The sequence below is a fragment of the Amblyomma maculatum genome, chromosome 9 (genome assembly GCF_055883805.1).
Source record: "Amblyomma maculatum isolate TAMU_Amacu chromosome 9, ASM5588380v1, whole genome shotgun sequence".
Classification (NCBI taxonomy): domain Eukaryota; kingdom Metazoa; phylum Arthropoda; class Arachnida; order Ixodida; family Ixodidae; genus Amblyomma; species Amblyomma maculatum.
Window position 1 is genome coordinate 65,798,146 of NC_139352.1, and position 21,613 is coordinate 65,819,758.

The 21,613-nt window shown below is 43.9% G+C and overlaps 1 protein-coding gene across 1 annotated transcript; it reads right to left on the minus strand.

Annotated features, from left to right (window-relative positions):
* Positions 1-2,047: 2,047 nt before the first annotated feature.
* On the minus strand, positions 2,048-10,239 carry LOC146179266 (calcium-activated chloride channel regulator family member 3-like). The gene is made up of 3 exons (XM_084579855.1): positions 10,097-10,239; positions 7,438-7,603; positions 2,048-2,408 (listed from the first exon to the last, which is right to left on the minus strand). The coding sequence occupies exons 2-3, from the start codon at positions 7,600-7,602 to the stop codon at positions 2,178-2,180; spliced, it is 396 nt and encodes a 131-aa protein (XP_084435981.1). The 5' UTR covers position 7,603; positions 10,097-10,239; the 3' UTR covers positions 2,048-2,177.
* Between the last annotated feature and the right edge of the window lie 11,374 nt (positions 10,240-21,613).

Here is a 21,613-nt window from a genome sequence, read left to right on the forward strand (position 1 = left end):
TGGTTCGCGCATAAGTTGGTGAACTTATAAAATCAATATTAAGGTGCACCAGGAATATGTCATAAATAAAATAAAATGCACAACACTATAATAAAATGCTATATGAATGGACCTTAGCAGACTTTTTGAAACCTTTCTCGCAAGAAAAAGTTCGCTGAATAGAGAGGACCTTAATAAAACTCATTTCAATAGGTCAAGTAAATAATGCAGCGAAGAATACTTCTTGTATTAAATGTACATTGCTAATCAAAGACGGTATACGGCCTTTTCATTTTTTGTCAGCATACATGGATCGACCAGCGCACTCCAAATAATCATGAACCGCCCGGCAAGTTCTGCGCTCTTCCTCATGTCTGTTGATGTTCCAAGTTCCCAATATTGAAATCTTACTGCTGCCTTTAACATTAGGAGGTGGCTGAGAGCCATCTCTCAGTCTTAACTTGACGTCCGCTCTGTGCACTTATTTCTATCGCAGTCCCCGAACAGTTCCAGATTGCAGACCCAAGCTTGCTCAATAAATTGTCAGGTTGATTACCAGTCGAAAGGTAAACATCTCGATAGAATCGTCTGTCTGTTTGGGCTGGTAAATAAGTGAAACTTAAAAAATCTCCAACCTTTACTTTTTTTTCGATCCTGCTCGACTCTCTCTTCCACGTGATGTGGGGCTTGTATGCAGCTACAAGCAAAGAAAATGAGGGGAGAGGTGGGGTCGAATACCGGAAGGGAGTGGGTGTTGAGAAGGATGCGAAAAGGGTGGGAAGGGAAGAAGGGCTTAAAGCCTATATCTTGAGTATCGTTGCCGGCAGGTGCGGCGGTTCTCCTGGCGTCCTTTTTCTTTTCCTTTGCGAGCTGGCCAGAGACGAGTGACGACCCTGTAGGTAAGCCCCAGTGAGGTCGTCTCTTGTCCCATGCTTGGTTAAACCTACTTGGGTCGATTGTTGGGGTTGGTACCAGGTTCGATCGCCGGTGCCGGCAGATACCCCCACCATTGTTGTTCTTGCTAAAGGTGGGAGGGATGGTCATTTATCTCTACAAACCGTTTCCCGTTGTTGGTCATGATGGCTTTAGCGCGGAAGTGCTACCACTGGAATGCCTGTTTCTGCTTGTTGGCCTCCGCTTGTTGCAGGGCTTCCCATTGTCTCATTTTCGAGATGTACGGAATGGAGCAGATTTCCTTGTACCTGCTTTATCTCATGTAATGTTGCGTACCGCGAATGTGGCTGGTAAGAGTGCAGAGTCAGTACTTGCTCAGATGAACGAACGGTGGCCAAGATATCCGCTATGAAGTGTTTCGGTAGGTTCTCAATCTGCTCTTGTACCCATTGTGCAGCCGAAGTGCAAGTTTATGCCGCGAATAACGCTGCGCCCTTGGTTAATTTTCAGTGCACAGTAGTCCATGATCTCTTCAATTGATTAAGTACAAGTTCCTTGAGACATACTACCCGTTCGGCCAACTCCATGACTGGAGTACACTACACGAAGGTATTCGGCTTGTACTTGCTATAGTGTATAAAAAATCTTCCTCTGAAGGCCGACTTCGTGAAGTTTGTAACCGGGTAGCCTAAATGGTTGAAGGTCAGATACTTTAGAGAAAAAGAGATTTCGAGGGTGTACAATCAGCTCTGTCACTAGGAAATGTTGCCTGCCTGTAGGCCACAATTAGGGGCGAATTTCCTACCGATCTGACGTTGTTAAGTGCCCTGTGAAGGTTTTCGGAGCTACATATTCCGCACTCCGTTTAAATATCCGTAATTGAAAGCAGTTCACCCCCTATTAAAGGAATGAGGTGAGTGATAGTGTTTTTGGTTCTACCAGTTTAAAACCTTGAACTATTACAATTCTAAGCTATTTCAACATATCCGTCTTATAGTGCCGTGGAAATAGTGTCACATTCGAGCCCTGCTCGGTGGACAAATATTTACCTGCAATGAAGGCTTGAGAAGGCAGCACAGCTTCGTATTTAAAGGCACTTAGCAAGTTGCTAAAACAAATGTTATTTTTTTGTTTCTAGGACACAAAAATCCGTTCATTTCGTATGTTACCATGCAAAAAATTCTATCGACACTGGTGTCACCCATTGCTCAAGCTTTCTTCCACCTGAGACCCTCACCTGGACTCCCGTAGATCTCAGCTATGGATCCGTTCATGTGCGACAAGAAGTGGGGCGTCAAATGAATCTACTCTCCGCGTTCGCCGCACCCGCTAGGTTGAAGCGTGTATGGCGTGTCACCATATTGTGGGTTCGCGGCCGCCACTCGGACATCGGCCGTGGGAAAGAGGCTTGCCGCTGTGGTGACTGCGCCGTCCCTCCGGGGCCACGTCTCAGGCACGGCGATGGTCACGCTGCCGAAGTGGACCAGTCCGCGTGTAGCCCGATGCAGGAATGTTGATGCCGATCGGAACAAAGCCTTAGAGAGACAGACAGACCAGGACTTAATTTACACGCCTGCCATGGCCAGGCCGCGGGAATGCCTGACAAGACAGATCGTCCGAACACTGAAATGACCATGGCAGTGCATACTTAGGTCGAATGATATACATATGAGACTGCATCAACATAGGCCATACCAAGGGCAGCATATAGTCTAAGTGAATGAAACCCTTCGTAGCTTTTCTTGGATGTTCATTGACCCTCACTTCGCATCTACCTCGCATGCTGAGCGAGCAAAGAAATAATAGTATTGCAAAGGTTCCAACTTTGCCAAAATGAAGATCGATCTATATTCAAGGTGTTTGACTTTTGAAATTTGAAAGGTAGTCTCTATGAAAGGATATCGAAAACCCCTGAACGCCCTCTCGGGTGCGATGGACACAATTTGGTGCAAACCGCTTCTCAGTTTACATTTAATTACCTAAAACCTACTAATAACTTTTTAAATTATCGCAGTTGTGTGGTTACAACAAAAGAAGTTCAAAGGCGTGAGCAAGAAGATAGCATATCAGTTTTCACTATAAAAAGAAACTCTTTTTTAAAAATCCTAGCAGCGCCAAGACATCCGACGCATTTTTTTGTTCGAAACTCAAAGTGAAGCGCAAGTGACGCGCAGGAACCTCAGTATAAATGTAATGTTTGGCGATGACGTTTTACAATGGCTGCGGCGCTAAATTCGAACTGCCTTGTGTATTATGACGCGTTATGCACTTTATTTAACCCCAGTACTCCAAAAGAAGCATACAGATTTCTGTAAAAGGTCTATTACGAGAATTCGATAATATTAGCTTTGGCGCGACGTCAATGGCTCCTGGTCGACGTCTTAAATCTCCTTACCCACTCCGCTAATACCCGGCCGCCACCACTCGACCTCCGATGCTACTATTTGGAGGCTGACACTTTTTTTGCTTCATGACCTTATGAATTACATGATTCGCCATTCCCATGTCACGTGACTAATGACTCACGACTAGTTGATGATACAGCACTTATTTATACCATGACTCACAACCCTCACCCTGTCGTGGACTGACGACGCAACTTTGTTATGACGTCACGAGGGAACCAACTTCCGGTAACGCATTTTGCAGGCACTTCCGGTGGCAACATAGGCTGCTAATTCTTTCGCATTAATAACGACCACACAGTTGACAATGACCAAGCTTTGAGGCGAAAGAATCTACGTTACTTAATCATCCCTGTTGAGTTCAGAGAACGCAATACTTACAAATTATGAATAGTTTCTACAGTGAACGGCAATATCGGATGTATATACACTGAAAAGGTAATGTGGAGATTAAAAACGAAATTTACTTTATACTGTGTTCTAACCCTGGCATTGTGCAGGATGTTGAGGAAATCGGAAAGGTGTAAAGCAGTGACGATATGATAGTAAGGTTTCGAGTTATTAGAGGTTTGAAGAGGGGAAGGAAGAGACTGAAAATGTAGAAGTTTATCAACGAATTAGCAGTGAGAGAAAGGAAGAATTCAGGATCTCGCTATAAAACAAATATTCAACTTTAGTCCAGGAAGACGACGTTAATGTAAAGCAATGAGCGATAATTTCGGAGATATCATTACTCAGTGTGCGGAACAAGTAGGAGGTAAGATAGTTAGAGAGAATAACGGTAAGCTATCAAAGCCGACGAAAGCTTTCATTTAGAAACAACCAAGTATGAAAGCCTCCAAGCCAAGAGACATGATAGAACTGGCAGAAGAAAGATACCACAGCTAATCAACAGGCGTAAATTGTAAGACATAAGGATGTATAATACGGGGAAAATCGAGCATGCTCTAAATAACGGTGGTAGTCTGAAAGCCATGAAGAAAAAGCTAGTTACAGGCAACAATCATATTTTTGCACTAAGGGCAAGGCAGGCAATGTAATAACAAATAAGAACGAGATAGTCAAAGTAGCTGAGGATTTTTATACGACCTATAAGTAGCCAAAGTAGTCTGTAAAATAGTGAGATTCGCTGTAGTGAAGAGCAGTGAGACACTCAGCCAGTAATGAAGATGGTTAAAATAGGATTTAGAAACTATGAAGAGGAGGAAAGTGGCTGCGGAGGAACACTAACAGCTATCAGGAAGAGTTTCGCAAGACACCAAAATGCTCTTAAGAGAAAAATTGCACAGACATTTCAGTTCCTTTTGAAGTTCACCCTACAAGCCATGCGTGACCAAAGGACGGAAATGACCACACGCCACTTTGATACACTGTATTTGTACGGGCACTGCTCTTAACCCTGCGTGGATGTATAAGACGAATCTTGCAACGTCTCCGCTGTGTGTGAATATAGAGCACTGCATTATGTGCTGTCCAGGGCACAGAGCGGAAAGAAGTGTGTTGCTCGCTTCCCTCTGGAAAATAAGAAACTTAATTTCAGGGCATTGTCTACCCGGGAGAAACCGGTACTGTAAAAAGGTTACACGGCTTCTTTTAACTTTCCTGCAGGACTCGGATCTGGAATGCAGGTGATGACAGAACAGCGACAATTCTCTTATGTGTTATTATGTCTGACTAACTAGTGAACACCAATTAATATTTAGCTCGCACTACGGCGGAGAAATTAGCAGCAGAACCGGCAAGGCTAATCCCCCTTGTAGTCATCAAAACCTTGAACCTCTCAATTAGACAACTACTGATTTTTTGAATAACGGTAGAGATATCGTGCTAGAAAAACTGGTCACCCTGCACTCGCAATGCCTGATGACATCCAGGGCTTCAGAATATTGCAAGAATACTATCATGATCTTAAATATAAGAAATGGGACGCTAAGGAACTGAAATATTACAAATCAATCAGCTTGCAATCCTCAGCTGGTCTTTAAAGCATTCTGCAATCAGGGTGTAGGTGAAGAGTACGTGCAACTACGGGGTGATATATCTATAGTGGCTGCACGGCATCCGTAGTTCTCTATAAAGTAATTCCTTTCCCTTGAAGAATTATGTTCGTCAAAAAGACACGACCTCCCCAGTATTATTCACCGCATATGTAAAGGAAGTACTCAGAGACTTGGAATGGGAGTAGTTAGGAGTAAGGGGCCTTGTAGAAATATCTCAGCAACCTGTAATTTGCTGATTACATTTCGTTGCTAACTAACTGAGGGGACGAATTGTAAAGAATGAATAATAGTTTGGGCCGTAAAAGCAGAATGGTATACCTAAATTCGTATCCAGAAGACTAAGGTGATATCGAACAGCGTCAACAAACAAAACAGGTTAACAACAGGTACCGAAACATCGGAATTTCGATGCGAAGGACCACAGACCGAGACTACGAAAGAGACATAACGATACGAGAATAAGATTGAAATAGAGCGCATTTAGAAAGTACTTGCAGATCATGAATAGCAGCTAACCGGTATCGCTCAAAAGAAAAGTATCTAACAGTTGCAGTTTACCGGTGATCACTGATGGGGCTGAAACGTGGAGGCTAACGAAAAGGGTTCTACTGGAATGGAAGCCAAAGCGGAGAGCTACGGAACGGAAAATGGCAATAAAGGAATAGGACGCGTGTAGAGGGGGTCTGGATAAGAGAGTTGGACTGTGAAGAAGGCTGACCGCCGAAGAATTGACGCGTTTGAATTGTGGTCAGTCAGTCAGTCAAATCAGTAGATATTGTCGACCATAAACCCTGACTCTCATTGGAGGGTCAAATTCTAAAGTTAAAGTTTAGCTACTTTGGTCATCTGATGAGAAGAGAGGAGTCGCTGGAGAAAGATTTGATATTGGGAAAGGTTGCGGGTCACCGGAGAAAGGATATGCTGCAAACGCGATGGTTAGATGGCATCCTCGAGGCGCTGCAGATGAAGTTATGTGATGTTAGGAAGATAGTGAGAGACCGGAAAGCATGGCGTTATATGGTCCATAGGGTCACAAAAAGTCGGAAACGACTAAACGACTGAACTGAACTGAGAGGGGGTCAGAGATATAACTAGGGAACGGGATCATTCTAGTGAAAAACAAGAAGAAATGGCCATGGGCAAGACATGTAGTGCGAAGAGAAGGTAACCGATGGTCGCTGAGGATAATGGATTCGAATCAGGAGATCAGGCGTGCGAATGAGGTTAACAAGTTCGCAGGGGTCAAGTGGATGCAGCTAGCACAGGACCAGGTTAATTGGAGGAAAATAGGAAAGATCTTCGCCTTGCAGTTAGTATGGTCCGGCTGATGATGATGATATGTCACATGGTCTCATGACGTTGCACTACCCGCCAACTTATCAGTAGCCGACCATGTCACCTGCCACCTAACAAATGTCAGAGCCACGGCCGCGATTTCTAGCTCACAGCGCCAACAATGACGAATTTCATTCAGGAGAGGGTGTTTAATGCTGTTCCGTTTAAAAGAAAATAAGCAATGCGCAGAAAAGGGCGGACTTAAGCCTTAATTTAAATGCCTGCATACAGTGCCTGGTTTCAGAGTAACAGCGTGAGGGGCGAGTTGATGTTGCATAGTACCCAGAAATGCGGCGCCTGGTACCCTGTATTGCTGGCAAAAGACACGCCTTTATAAGTGCGCTGTCAAAATATTTACCATCATACCACGGTCAGAGAGGAAACGCGGCGTGCTTTCGAGCGTTTAGCACGTCAGCCGTTTCTTTAATATCAATTCGGTATTGAATCAAGCATCGTGCTAAAGGAAGCAAGACATTTACGATTGATTGTGTTATTATGCAACCTCGAAGATAACCTTGATTATTTGTATTCTTCTCCTGAAGATATTTGAAATTGAGGCATAACATCCAAACGCTTAATAAGTCTTGTTCCTGAATGCTTCACAAATGTTGTAGTACCTAAACTGCTTGCGGCCAACAAGCCTGTCGTAGCATGCACGTATACATCGGCACCCTAAATTAACATTTTGCTTCAGGCCGATCTAAAAGACACTTCTAGTAGTTCCATTATGAAAGACAACAGAACAAACGGATAGACTATTTTTAGTAGGATAAAAATGTCGGTACGGAATTTGTGTCGCTTTAGAGGTGAATACAAGTAGGCACCTTGATGTTATCAATGATTCTTTCGTCGCTTTCCACGGATGGATGAATGGCGACCACTATATCTTCGTACGCTCCATTCTCCTGGTTGATGCGGATGCTGTGGACGGCATACCCCCGCAGATGCGACACGAACACGACGAAAAGCAGCAGAGCAGCACACCCCATCCTGGAAGAGAGCGAGATACAAAACATTTAACGGCGCTTACGAGTAAGTGTTACGTGCATGCCCAGCCAAGAGTGTGCTTTGTCTCATCAACCAGCAAGCGGCTCCTTCTATTCATATGTTTGCTTTTTATCTCGAGGCTTTTCTTTCCTCTTGCAACACGACCAATATACACAGAAGATGTAGCGCTCAGCCATTCGTAGACGAGTCGCTGCCGGTAAGCCGCGAATCGGAGATGCGCTCTGGCAGGAAGGGACCGTGAGAACGAGAAAAGTCAACATGGCCCAAAGTTCCCCGACTGACGGCCGCGTTGTTCGCATGTTTACGCAAACACTATTCGCAGAGCATTTGATTACAGACGCTAAAGCGCTCGAAGGCCGTTAAACCTATGTATCGGACATCCATTTGTGCTCAATTGAACGGGGATTCTTCCAACTAGGTTTTTCACCGGGGGCTTCTAGTGTTCTATCTCACTCCGGGCTACTAGTATTGCGTCAACTCGGCTATTTGCGCTGTTTCATGTTAGCTTTTCGCTTTTATGTTTGAAAACAGGCTCAATTTTCTTCACGTCCTTTCACTTTCTCTCGCATCTCTAATATTCACACAAATATAAGCAGGCTTTCCATTTTGTAGTTACCGACATTTCAAACATTGGATTCCTTTCAGTGATTTCGTATTCAATCTCAGCACATTTATACTTAGTTACATTTGAATCATCCTCTTTTTCTATGTCCATCCGCATTGTTTGGCCCCAAATTACGGATGGACGTCACTTCTATTTGTTCATGTTTACATCTTTTTAGTAGCAGCTCACACACGCGCGCGCACGCACGCACGCACAAACACACACATACACGCATGCACGCACACACGCACGCACAAATACACACAGTAGAGTAGTTTCTGTTGGCTTCTGTATTAAAAAGGAAATAAAGTACACATTTCTTAGAGGCACAATTACTGACCACGTTTCGGTCCGAGACTAACGCTTATCCAGATTGGGTTACTTCACTTGGGATTTTCTATTTAGCTAGTTATAACTACAATACAAACAAAGCAACATACTTGGCAAGAAAAATTACGTTGCTAAAACATAGTAGCTTCCCTGGTCAGAGGGAGGTTGTTGGGTATTGTGGCGTATTGTGGCGTATACGGATTGTGGCGCATACGGCCGCAGATATACAAAAGAAAAAGATTTTGAATGTAAGACTACTTCGCGGTAAAACTAAACATTAAAGAGGTAAGACGGCGTCATCTATTCATATATTTGTTATCCTTTGGTATCGCTGCTTTTCAGCCTTACTGCGGTGGATGCGAAGCTGGAAACGAGGTATTTAGTTACCGCCTCCCTCTCGTTGTCTTCACTGGTGCTCTCTGGAATGACACAAATTTAACGTGTTTGCCTCAAAACATGGGTGTTGCGAACTTTTCCTCTTGCCAGCCAGTCATTGCTATTGGGTGGGATGCTTCCCAATTAAGTTAGTTCGCTATCTTCTCTCTGTACGTGCCGGCAGCGTGCCGTATGGGACTCATTTCTTTCTACGCGCTTGGCGCTTATGAAGCTGAGCTCGCGGAATACAGAGAACCGATGCACGGGGGAAATAGTGACAGCAAAGACTCTACCGCTGATGTCAGACTGCCCCGGTTCCCTCTGGACCTTCGCACGTGCGTTCGTGTCAACATGTGTCGTCTACTTCACGTAGCGTGCACTTGTTGCTGACGTATATTGGTCGGTGCTGGCTACGCCGTGCACTTTATTCGCACGCTTTATTGCTGTATCTGTTTAGTTGATATATAAAGCAAAAACAGGAACCAGACATGCTTGTCGGACACTATTGCAAATTGTGCGGTCACGCCAACTCTTTACATGGCATAGATTGCTGTATCCGGCGGTAAATTATGTCTGCAAAAGTTTACAATGTCCCTTCGAAAGAGTTGGTGGTTTTCTCCTCTCCTCAGCCGTCGTCTTTGGCACATTTGTAGGACTGGAAACAGCACGCAAACAGCATGACTCGAGTGCTTTCGAATGGCAAACGCTGGCGAGCACTGCAAATGTACATTCGCGTAGCGTACTAAACTATCGCAATATGTGAAATGTAACCGGACACAAATATGAAGCAGTTATTTAACCCCGCCCAATGAACCTATCGCCGCGCAGCGGAACTCCAATGTCCCCGGAGGGCTCCACTTTAGTGTCAAAGGAGCTATTAGAGTCGGCAGCTATACAGCCAACTTCCCCATGTCACTTGTTGGCGTGACATAAGCCGACCTATTGACCAATTAGCGCCTATGTCACCTGCCACTTGCGAAATGCATGCTCCTAATTTCTGTCGCACAACGCGCCGACAACGCAACGCCGAATTTCTTGGACTACGTGGAATCTAGCTCGACCGCGTTAAAATGCAAGTCCATGGACAACACTGGCGTTTGAAAATCTTGACATAAAGATAATGAGAGTTCCACCTGTATCGTTGGATGCTCACAGAAAACTCTTACCTTGACTGCTGTGCTTGCTGGCGAAAACACAAGTGACATGCGCACCACGGTAATGCTTCAGTGAATGGGTGTCACATTCAGGTCCAAAGCATATATGAAAGCTTCGTCTACAAGCCACTCGCATCACGTGGTATGAAAGTGCCGTCTTCTAAACACAGAATGATTGCATTTCTACGGAAAAGCGGGGCAGGCTTATCGACCTTACCGAATTCTGTGAAAGATAGCACCTACTCATCCAGCCGCAACATCAGCGTCACAGGCGCTCCTGCTAGAGATAAGATACGCGTTCAGTTCGACGACAGTTAATGCTCTTCAGTTGGTTGTGTAAGACATTTCTTGGCTAACGCAACATTAGGCATCACGAACAAAAATGTTCAGATATTGCAGTAGTGACGCTGGAGGAAAAGCGACGGGATAACTGGGGCAACCTCCTGTAACAGTATTAGCTTCATATTTACACCATGATGCTGCTAACACGTTATCTGCGGTTTTTACATAACCCATCTCCTGCGATAATGCCCAGCAAATTTCTGTGCCCATTGAAGGAACGATAACCCCTTGCTGTTGGAATGGCAGCATCAAGAAATTGCATGTTACCACAATACTAACGGGTAGTATAACCGGCACTAAACAGACAACCTCTGAGGACTCCAGCAAGAGGTGTCAGTATGTTAATCAGTGCTGAACACAGCTTTTGAAGCCGAGAGGTTCTTAGTATCTCAGGCAACACTGAACGTTTTTTTTTTTTTTTTTTTTTTTTTTTTCTGGCGGTGTTCGAGACTGTGTGAACAACGACACCATGGAAGATGGTAGACTACTGTTGAAAATCGCTAATAGGCAATTTTCTGCGAGATCTGCAGTGTATCCAAGCACTCAAGGGCACTGTATCCAAGAAACGATGGAAGCAAAATACAAGCAAGGTCAAGATGAAACTATAAACGGGGGGGGGGGGGGGGGGGGTGAAATAAGTAAAAGGCGGTGATGGTAAAAGAATTCAGCACTGATAAGCGGCACTACTTTACAGTACGTTTGATTGCACCTTTTTGGGGACATTTTGTTTTCTTTTTTATTTTCGCAAATGGGGACTTTTCTTCCGGGAACGTTTTCTTCGGGCCCATTATTTCTGGAGACGTTTACTCCGGGGCCATTTTTCCGCTGTCGTTATAGCTGAACTCACGCCGGAAACAGTTCCTAATGGACATATAAGGCTTTCCTCTTAAATCGTCTTTTACCCTACTCCCGAGACAATCTTAGACTCTAATACAGAATGTAGCCTTGTAGGATATAAAATATTTCCAGACGTTTTATCATAAATAAGCGCGGAATGTCTTGAAGTAGCACTCTGTTCTACTTCGCAGGAGCCTGTGCGCTCGTTGTGTAAAGTGTCACTGGCGTTCTTCGTCGGTCTCACTGGAACGCTTCACACCAGTGTGAGCCCTCCCTGTGTCGAGCAGTCGCCATAAACAACGATACTGTGCGTCAAACAATGTCTACTATCCCGGTGAGCATAGAGGTTAACCTGGGCACAACCTGTTCACGCACGTGTGGTCCGCGTTATGACGATGGTTTGACCAACATAAGTAATAATAAAACTAGAGCAATTTTTTTCCGTATGATCAGCCATCAACTTCGCTAAGAACTCATGCACGCCTGTATAAATGTCCTGAGATATTTTGTGCAGTCAGGTTTATTTTATCATTATATACTTAATAAACACGCCGCATGTTCATAGCCTGCGAGCGCGCTCTCCGCGATATTTCCCTGATGCGAAGAGAGAAAGAGAGAGAGAGTAATGCACAGAAAACTTTAATGTACTTGAAGGCGCATATAGGTGTAGGGAATTTAAACACTTTTATTCTTGTGAGATTTGTTTCCACAGCAGGTTAAAACCTACGGTTGTTTCTAGTGCCATTTCTGGTCAGTTTAACGCGGGTTGCTACTTTCTCTGAAGAGCATTCTTCTGTCGAAAAAGTCGCGATAGATGCCAGGATTTCACAAAGCAGTCAAAGTCAAGTGTGCTACACTCGGAGAATAATGGCGCCTGATAAGGCACCTTCCCTAGTAACGGCAAGATAAGGGGTGGAATTCGTTATCCCGGGACAACAGTGTGATGAAATTATCCACTCATGTGCTCTGGTAAGAGCTTATAAGGTATTATGACATAACCGCGTTTCTATCCTGCACGGTACCCCACTGGTCTGATCCCGATAGTGGTGTTACTCCTAGTGTCAATCATTATGGCAGTGATATTAGGCCTAATTCCATTTCATTATAAGCTGGACACGAAGCGGCAGTAACAATTTTTTTTTTCGCTTGGTTTCTCGGTTAGCACAAGCAAATCATTCCGTATAGCAGGGGCAGAACAGACGATGTGCACACGGCACTTAGGCACGCGGAGCACTTTATGCATACATCGCATTGCTAGCATCGTGAAAGGCTGAGCGTTGACTCTGTATCGCCGTCTTTCGGTGACAGGTATGACCTGAAGAACTACGAGTTGAGCACGCAATAAGGTGTGCGGTAAATTTGTACAATCTGAAGCTTTCAGTACAAGAAGAACCTAATCCTAATTGAAGGTTCCCTCAGAGAGTGTACAAAGGGGCGTTCTAACATCGCGGAAGTAGAGTGTGCTTCTCATGGACCTTGAGTCCTCTGGGATGTCACTGATAATGATTGCAACATTCAGCAGATTGATACTAGTCGTCTTATAGACATCCTCTGAACCAAAGGAACTTCAGCGCAGTCAAAGCGTTAGCGAAACATGTGCTGGAGAGCTTCCAGAGTTGCGCGAAATAAATATACGCAAAACAAAAAAACAACAGCCAAGACTACGGCATATAATGCACGCACCCGCATACACCACTGGCTGGCCACGTTTAACTCGGAGCTGAATTTTGCTTACAAGGGAAGAAAGTAAAAGTAAAATAAGAAACACGAGGCAGGCAATTTTTTTACATATCAAACTGACGCAGAGCCAGAAGTGGTAACATATTGTTTTCTGTAAACAAATAGTGCTGATATCCCTCAATAGTCATCTACACGGCCCGTTAAAGATCCTCCACCGCCTATAACGGTACTTGGCTGTTAATGACTCCGAACACTAAATTCGGTCTCACGAAGTGATATCCACTATGCTGAACGGGACAAAAGCCAACGTGTCTCATCACGACAAACATACGCTATGTACCTCGATGCATTTCAAGAGTCTTACTGCTAGGCTACTTATATTGGATCATGTAGCCTTGTCCGATGGATAGATCCTAAGCGGCGGTTCGAAAAAGCGAACGGCAAATATGATCAATATGTAAAAGAAATACGTAAGTGGAAACCCCGCTTGAAACAAGCAGAATGTATTGAATGTGCTTTCGCAACTTTATATTACTGAGTTGCACATCTCCAAATCGCCAGACGGGAGACATTCATTTCCTTTTTCCGGCAACCGCCGCTAGGTGGTTTGGTCTGTATTATCAGGCACCGTGGGTTGCTCATACACATTTTAAGAGGGCTTATCATATCTGTCACCGAAAGGTAGCAACAAGGAAAGCGCTGCAGTGTATGCAATCAGACGCAGCACTGGTGTGTGTCGTGTCCACAACTTTTGTGCAGTAGATTGCGGCGCAGCTCACGTATTTCTTGCCATAGGCGAAAACACACTTGTCAAGAGCGGGGTCTAAGACGCAGCGCCACCCATTGTTCATCCTTCTAACTTTACACGAGGTGCCACCCACCAGTAACTCGCCTCCACAAGTTTTTCGTGCGCTTAGAGCTGAGAAGTCAGCGGGACAAAAAGTGGCGCCTGAGTAATACACAAAGAGGCATAAAGCTGCAGCTCCACTGCAGAAGCTCAGCTATGAGCGACCCCTCCACCCCCCCCCCCCCCCCCCCCTCCGCCCTCTAAAATCATCACCTATCCTCCTTTTCAAAAAAAGAAATAACAGCGCGAAGAACGGGGAGGAAAGGCAGAAAAACATAGGACAAGCATCATTCGTGTACACTTCGTCCCCGTTGTTCGCGCTGGTATTTTTTTGAAAAATGTATCAGCAACTCGCTCGTCTAGCTATCGTGTTGAACCAATCCTCAACCTACTCAAACATTCAGTCACTGCGGAAAAATTACAATAAAAGTACTTATTACAGCAAAAGCATTGAACTAATTTTCAAAGGTAACTCCAGATGCTTTCAGAATACTGGCATCTGTATAATGTCTTATTTTTGGTAAGTATTTTAGGTTATATGTTACCATAGTCGCAAAGTGGAACCATAATGCGAAGTACACAACCCTAAACAGTTGAACTGAGATTAATTTGGTCGTTTGAGTTGATACTAAAATAAATTTATTTCTCAACAATTATTCAATGGAACCGATTTAATGACCTCTTAAGATCATAACTTTGGGACCCACTTATTATCGGAAGTCACGGCGTATAAAAATTCAGCACCAAAATTGCTTGGCAAAAAATTCGACTTCTGCTGCGAAACGATGCTGTGTAACTGGCTGGCGTTTATATGAGGTCTTTCAGCTAAATGTCACCACGCAATTATATAACATGGAGTGGCCCAGGTAAGTGAGAAGAACGGGCAGCTGCTTTGTGGCGCGTGGCGTAGTCTGCAGCATTTGTTTTATTCTGTAAACTTTATTAGTTCGGAATAAATCATTTATTTATTATAATCATTGCGTAGAATAAATAACGGCAGTGAATATAGTACGTTTCCTTCGAAAAGCGTTAGCTGCGAGTCTTTCATCTCAAGACGACATGCGGAGTATTATTAGGTTGCCTTCATAGAAAGCTGTCATGCCACTTGCTACTGGCTGATATCTTTCGTCCAGTCAGCTCGCAAAGCGCCATAGGTGTGAGCTCTCCAGCGAATCTTGTTACCCCGGGGGTGTCTAGAAAGCTGAAGTGCGGCGCTCTCACGTGGAAGTTTTTCTTTATTATTATTTTACAAGTTATTTTTATTGCGAAAGCAATACTAAGCCAGGTCTAACCGCTTGTCGCTGTGTGCCGTGTCCGTGTCCGTGATCCCCTCGCAGTAGCTGCCAACTTGGGTCTCTCGTTTCACATGGAACGGTTATGTCAGAATCAGCCTGCAGGACCCTGCCATTCACGTTACTCCTAGAGCCCAATAAGGCACTTTTTTTTCTTTATTGCATGGAAAAACTTCCGTAAAAAAGAACAACTCCACTTACTTAAACATGTCCATGTCTAAAGTTACCGGGCTGCTTATTACGAGCCCGTCATATCCCCAGCCCGACAATGCGCAACATCAGAACATCAAAAGTCTGGGAGACATACACATGCGTTTAGATACGGCATCCAGTTTGGAGGTTCTTCACGTGCAGCATATACACCTCTCACCAAAGCACACTGCTCCCGAAACACGGATTTGGACGACCTTGGTGGCTCTGCAGCCCAATAAGGCACGTTCATATGGCTTGGTTAAAGCGGGGCTTTATATGTGAGCTGGAGCTGAAGAAGAAGAACAAGAAGAAAAAGAAGAAGAAGAAGAACAGCAACAACTCGCGTCATACTATTAAAGAATGTGCTTAAGTGTCCCCAATAATGTAGCACTTTACAATGATAGGGCGTGATAGGGGAATAGTGTAGCAGGCAAAAGAAGCTTCTGCCGTTGCTATCGCAATTCAACTAGGGTTACCCAGAGGTTAACCACAACTAATTTTTTAAAGCCAGTAAAGAAAAGCAACTTTAGGCAAATGGTAGCCTGGTGCAAACATGCGAGCCAGCTGTTCTCAAAGCGATTTAAAATTATTTATTGACATTGTTCGTGAAATTATTGGAAATATATTTAATTTGTCTTTAGAAATATTTATTCTTTGGCGGACTAAAAAATGTTTGGAGACACTTAAGTTGCGCCTTCAACGGTGTGACGTGATAGCGTAGGCTACCACCCCACATATAAACCCCGCATGCCCCTGTTTTTTTTTTTCGCTCGCAACGCCGTCGCCGAAGCCGGATTTTCTGGGTGACGATACCTATAATGCTGTCATGTTCAAAACTCAAAACTCAGCGGAAACTTAAGCTGTCTTTAACAGCGTGACCGAACAGCATTATTGGCACCCGTTTGCGGACTGCTTTTTCAGAACCTAGTTTGAGTGCACAGACATTTGCTATCAGGTCAACTTATAATACTGCATTTTCTTCATCTAATATCTCACTCATCTAGCACACTGTCGTAAGCTACCCACCCGAAAACCACACGACACAGATATAAAGCACCACTTAAACCAGGCCGTACGAACATCCCTACATGTCCTAATGATAGCCCGTATATCGTATTACTCGTAATGGTCCTCGAGTGCCGGATCCTTATCTCAAGCACCCATATGAAAGGAGGAGCCTAAGTTGGCAAGTCTTCCCAAATCAGCCGTGCCATGTGGTCGCGTGACGTGCGATAGCCCTTTGATCAATCACTACCCGGCGATGCCAGCCACGCACTACCGCATGTCAGAGCCACGCCAGTGAGGTTTACGCGATATCGTTATTGGTCCCGTTCGCCAAAAATTCGGTGTCGGTGTCGGCGTCGGTGGCTCTCCGCTGGCAGCTGACATGGTTGCGCAGTGAACGGCAGTACCTTCGCCTGACATTACGTTCGGTAGAGTTGCCAATTCGGGCTTCTCCTTTCATATGGGAGGGTGATATCAGAATCAGCCTGCCAGAACCGTTGCATTCCTGTTGCCCCTACGACACGCACGCACGTTCATATGGCTTGGTTAAAGTGGGACTTTATATGTGGACTGGTAGCCTACGCTATCGCGTCATGTCCTTAGAGGTGGAGCTTAGTGTCCCCATAATGTTTTCACTCACAATGCCAAAACCAGGGTATTTTTTTCCATTACCTTAAAATACCTGAGACTAGGACAGGCGACTCTGAAAAGATGTCATTTAGGTTCAGGAGGTAAGGACACACCCCTTTGCCGAAGATTTCACTATATATACCTGGGACGACCAATATATTGGTTCCCTTGCGATGAGCTCATTTCAACCATTTTAAGCGTATCTGAAATGAACGCTGAAAGCGGCGTTGAAATTGTAGGCAATTTACATATTAGCCGGCGTAGTTGTGAAACGTATGCATATCAATTCACTTGTTTTGCAGGCATCAGTTGCTTTCAAAAGCCGTAAGATGGACTCAATTGTTTAGATAGCGATCATTCCTCCCTTAAGTCAAATGAGCTGTGGTTAGCATCCTAATGGAACTGAGACCACAACGTAGCTTATAACGATCTGACATAAATTGCACAGCTTAACATTCAGCCTGGAATAACTTACTATGTTTTATTTTGCCTGCTTGTTTCAAAACTGAGAAACCTTGAAAGCGTTCCTTGCAAAGGACCATAATTAGTGCCGTAAGGAATAAAAGAGCCCCCCGCCAAGTTTAGAGATTGGAAATAACCTGGAAGAATGGCGATATGGCTGCTCGCGGTCGTCTCTACGTAGTAATAGAGCCATGCACATTGCGATGGATGGGAAACTGAAACTGTAACAGATCAGTTGTCCGACTTCAAATTCCAATCTCCTAACAGGAGCAAACGCGCTGAGGAAAAAATATAAATCTTTCTCGCTCCATACCTTCAATCGTAGCGCCACGGTCTTCAGTTTCGTTCGGTCTCTGCTAAGACAGTGTGTACGTGAACCGTTCATATTAAAGCTTGAAAAAACACGCTGCGCACTTCCTTATAGCCTCTCTCACATTTTATTTGAGCAGTGAATTGCGCCGCATTGTCACTTCATTCATTTACCTATTTGTTTTTGCTACCTCACACTTCTAAAGCGTTCCATGCATCTATAGTCGCATCAGTAGTGCAGCGTAACTGCATCGCACCTTACGCGGATGTATGCATGTATATCTGTATTGACAAAAGGCCCTGAAATATATATTTTGTTGCTTTGAACAACCGCCTCATGAGACATTAATACTTTGCTTGCAGTGCACAGAACGACCTTGTGATCTTCCTACGCGCTAAAAGCCACCGACACATGGCTTTAAAACATTCTTTGTAGCGGAAGGTTCCCCGAGATTTATCTGAATGATTGCAGTCAAGCGCAACTGCTTCCGTATTGTTCCAGACCGTTCTAGCTTCCTTTCGCTGGTTTATCAAGCTGTTTCTTCGCCGACTTCAAATTGAGCGCTGCCGAATGGAGGAGGATAGGTAGTTTGGTGATCGACAAGTATATTTGGTGCTCTGGGTGCTATGGCCGCCGTTGATATTTAAATGCAAAACATTCCAATAAAAAGCCAATTTCAGTGGAATACCAGTGCGCTCATTTGTTACCTTTAGCACTGTCACCAACACGTGGGAATATGTTTGGGTTAGGTTGATAAGATAGGTTTAAGCGGCTCAAAGCGACTTAGCCTATGTGAGACTCCGGAGTCCTCTACTACGTCGGATAGCCTGAGTCACTTCGAAACGCTTAAAAAAAATGGAAGCACAGATGATGAACGAAAGCAGCTATTTAGAGTATCGCGAGGCCGTTTGCTACACTCCTGAGTAGCCGCTGGAGTATACACAACAAACAAGATATAAAAACGACTGGGACCACGAAACAGAAGTTAGTGAAGCTTAATTTCTCCGCTTCATAGTGGAGAAGGTTAATATATACAGCGGGCCGCAAAAGAAAGCTACTGCTATTATCGGTATTTAATTTGAAAAATAATTGATAAATCCCCAGCGAGCGAAGTGCAATGGAGCCGGAGGAGATTTGGAGGCCATCATTAAGAAATGCATATGCAAGTGAGTCAACTCAAGACATATCACATTTGATGACCTTGAGATTCTGGAGCAGATATCTTTATGTTAATAAAGTAATTATATCGGACTTTATTATGCCTTATGTGTAAAACACTCCCAAAATGGCAATAAGGAAAAACCCACAAGAAACAGAGTCTGCTTTTTAATTGATCTTATTTGCATTAAGTAGAAACTTAGAGCATAAAGAATCTCAGCTGGTTCCTGGTGATAAATTACATCTGATTAATTGTGGATGGATCACAGTTGTTGATTAGTTTCTCATGGCTTCTAAAAATAGCGCGTGCAATTTCGCCTAGACATATTATTGTGGAGGAGGCACTACCAGGAAACCAAAAAAATGACTTCGTCCTGCTTTTTGAAGCTCTTCGTTTTAGCCACGGGTGAGACTTCATGAAGTGTTTATGTCATGCTGAAGTTAAACAGGTCCTCATAGAGTTTTACTCAATCTTTTTATCTTCTTTTCTTCTCAAAGGATTTCCCCTTCCTCTAACTGCCACTACATCGTTGGAAGGCACAGTGCCAAACCATAAATGAGATATAATTTCTTACATGCCAACTAAACAGCGTTAGAATTCTTATAGTTTTAACTTCATGGAGTGAACTCAAAAGCGACTTGGTTGGTTGGTTCATAGGATGGGAAAGACGCAGTATCTGTCACACTTGCTCTGTGGACACCTGAACCGCGCCGTAGGGGAAGGGATGAAGGTGGGGGTGAAAGTGGACCTTTATGATTTTGTGTACGGCTTAGTGACAGCGGCCTCGACAGAAATGAAAGGGCCTATGTGAGAGCAAAAGACGCCCTCAGAAATGTTGCGCCTTTTCTTATACAAGACACTAATTTATTAGGTCGGTGACTGCAACATACTGGACTCAGGGAGGAGATCGACACATCCGCCTTAAAATGTAGATGCGGCTCACAAAATTTAAGAAACACTGCGCTCTCACGCACACCTGTTAAATATATAGATTGGGTATGGATGTCGCCTTCACAAGGAGGTACTTACATTAAAAGGATAGGCATACTGCGCAGATTGTTTCACTTGTGGCATTACTCAGAAGTTTGCAACAGGAACTAGTGATGTGATATGAGCACGAATTAATTATATATGGCTGCTTCTTTGAAGCTTTTAGACAACAAGCCACTCTGAGAGGACTTAATACTAGGCGCATTTCCTGAGAGCTTGAAAACTTTTCAGGCAATAAGCGGTCGTTTATCCTTTTTTACGGCAACACAAGGCTCGACTCACAAACGTATGTTCTGTATATTTTCACATCTCTTCTCACCCCGTCCCCACACATAAATGTTTCCTTTCTTGTTTTTTTTTCATCGTCTTTAGAGTACAGTAAAGCAACATATTCATTTTCCCGCTCAATGTCTCTACTTTTCCTTATCAATAAACTCATCTATCAGTGGCGTATGCATATATACTTATTTGAAACAATCATAAAAAAAAACCTTCAGCGGAACTAATCAATTTTATATGCACATGTATGCAGTGGCTACTCGGAATATTTATACCACGATTTGAGGAAAATGATGTCAGTATAGTACGTCTTATGCTAAATATGCACCATGACCAATATGCCCCGCGTCTTTAATCAACAACGCGGCTTTAGAGACTTTATCTTTGGTGGGCTGCTAATATCATGGTCATCAGTAGGATCTCGCTGCGGTACCGTATTTAGAGGAAGATGAAATGCGAAAAACTGTGCGATGCGATGTCAGCGCACATGCAGGTAACCTAAACGTTCGAAATTAATCTGGTGCTCTCCGCTGCTCCATACATCATGGCTTGATTATGTAAGGACGATAAAGTCACACCTTATATTCTAATCCACCAGTTTATATTTTCATTTCATGAACACGTGCCGATCGCGCTGGAATAATAAAGAAGAAACCCGAGCTAATGTTGTCTCCCATTGTAAGTGATGCAGCGACCACAGTTCTTGTGACAGAGGCGTGAAAAGTGACCGAGGGAAGAAAAACCCACAGGATAGGGGAGCCGCAGAGGGGGAAGAGGAGTGGAGATAAGGCCGACTGTCTTAGGAATAACTGTTGGCCAACAGAGAGCGGCCATTCTAGATCCGACCGATTCTTGTCAATATCAAAACTTCTGTTCACTGCCTGCAGTAAATATAATAGTGGATGAACGGGAATAAGGTAGTCATCAACTCTGCAATAACTGTTCAGCAAATAGAGGGCATTTGGATATAAAAGTTAGTAAAGTAAGGGCAGGACACCCGGGTGCTATGCTCATGAAAATTCTATTTTGAATTTGGCGCTACTAAGGAGCGAGTGACTTTCCACATGGTTGTACATGCCGTATATATTTAAATCATTGCCAATAGATTCTTAGGAGAATAATATACGAAATTTATAGCTCTATTTATATTCGCGGATATAAGATTATATCTCATAATACACAAAGAAAACTCATTGAAGTATATATGCCTGGCAGCCATCCACCAAAAAAAAAAATCTACATCATAAGGACGTATATTGTAGCCATTGCTACACTTCTAGTGGTAGCAGATGGAAGAACTTGATTTCACACAGATATTCTACAAATTGTGACAATCTAGCTGCCACGTAACCCGAAATATGAGCGATGCTTAAAAGTCGGCGATGCACGGTCGCGAGGGATTGAGCGATGATGCGAATAAGGTCTTACGGAAATTTCCAAATAATTCGCCCTTATTGCTTCTTGTGACACACGTAGGCATAAAAACCTCTCTCCAGCGGCTCCA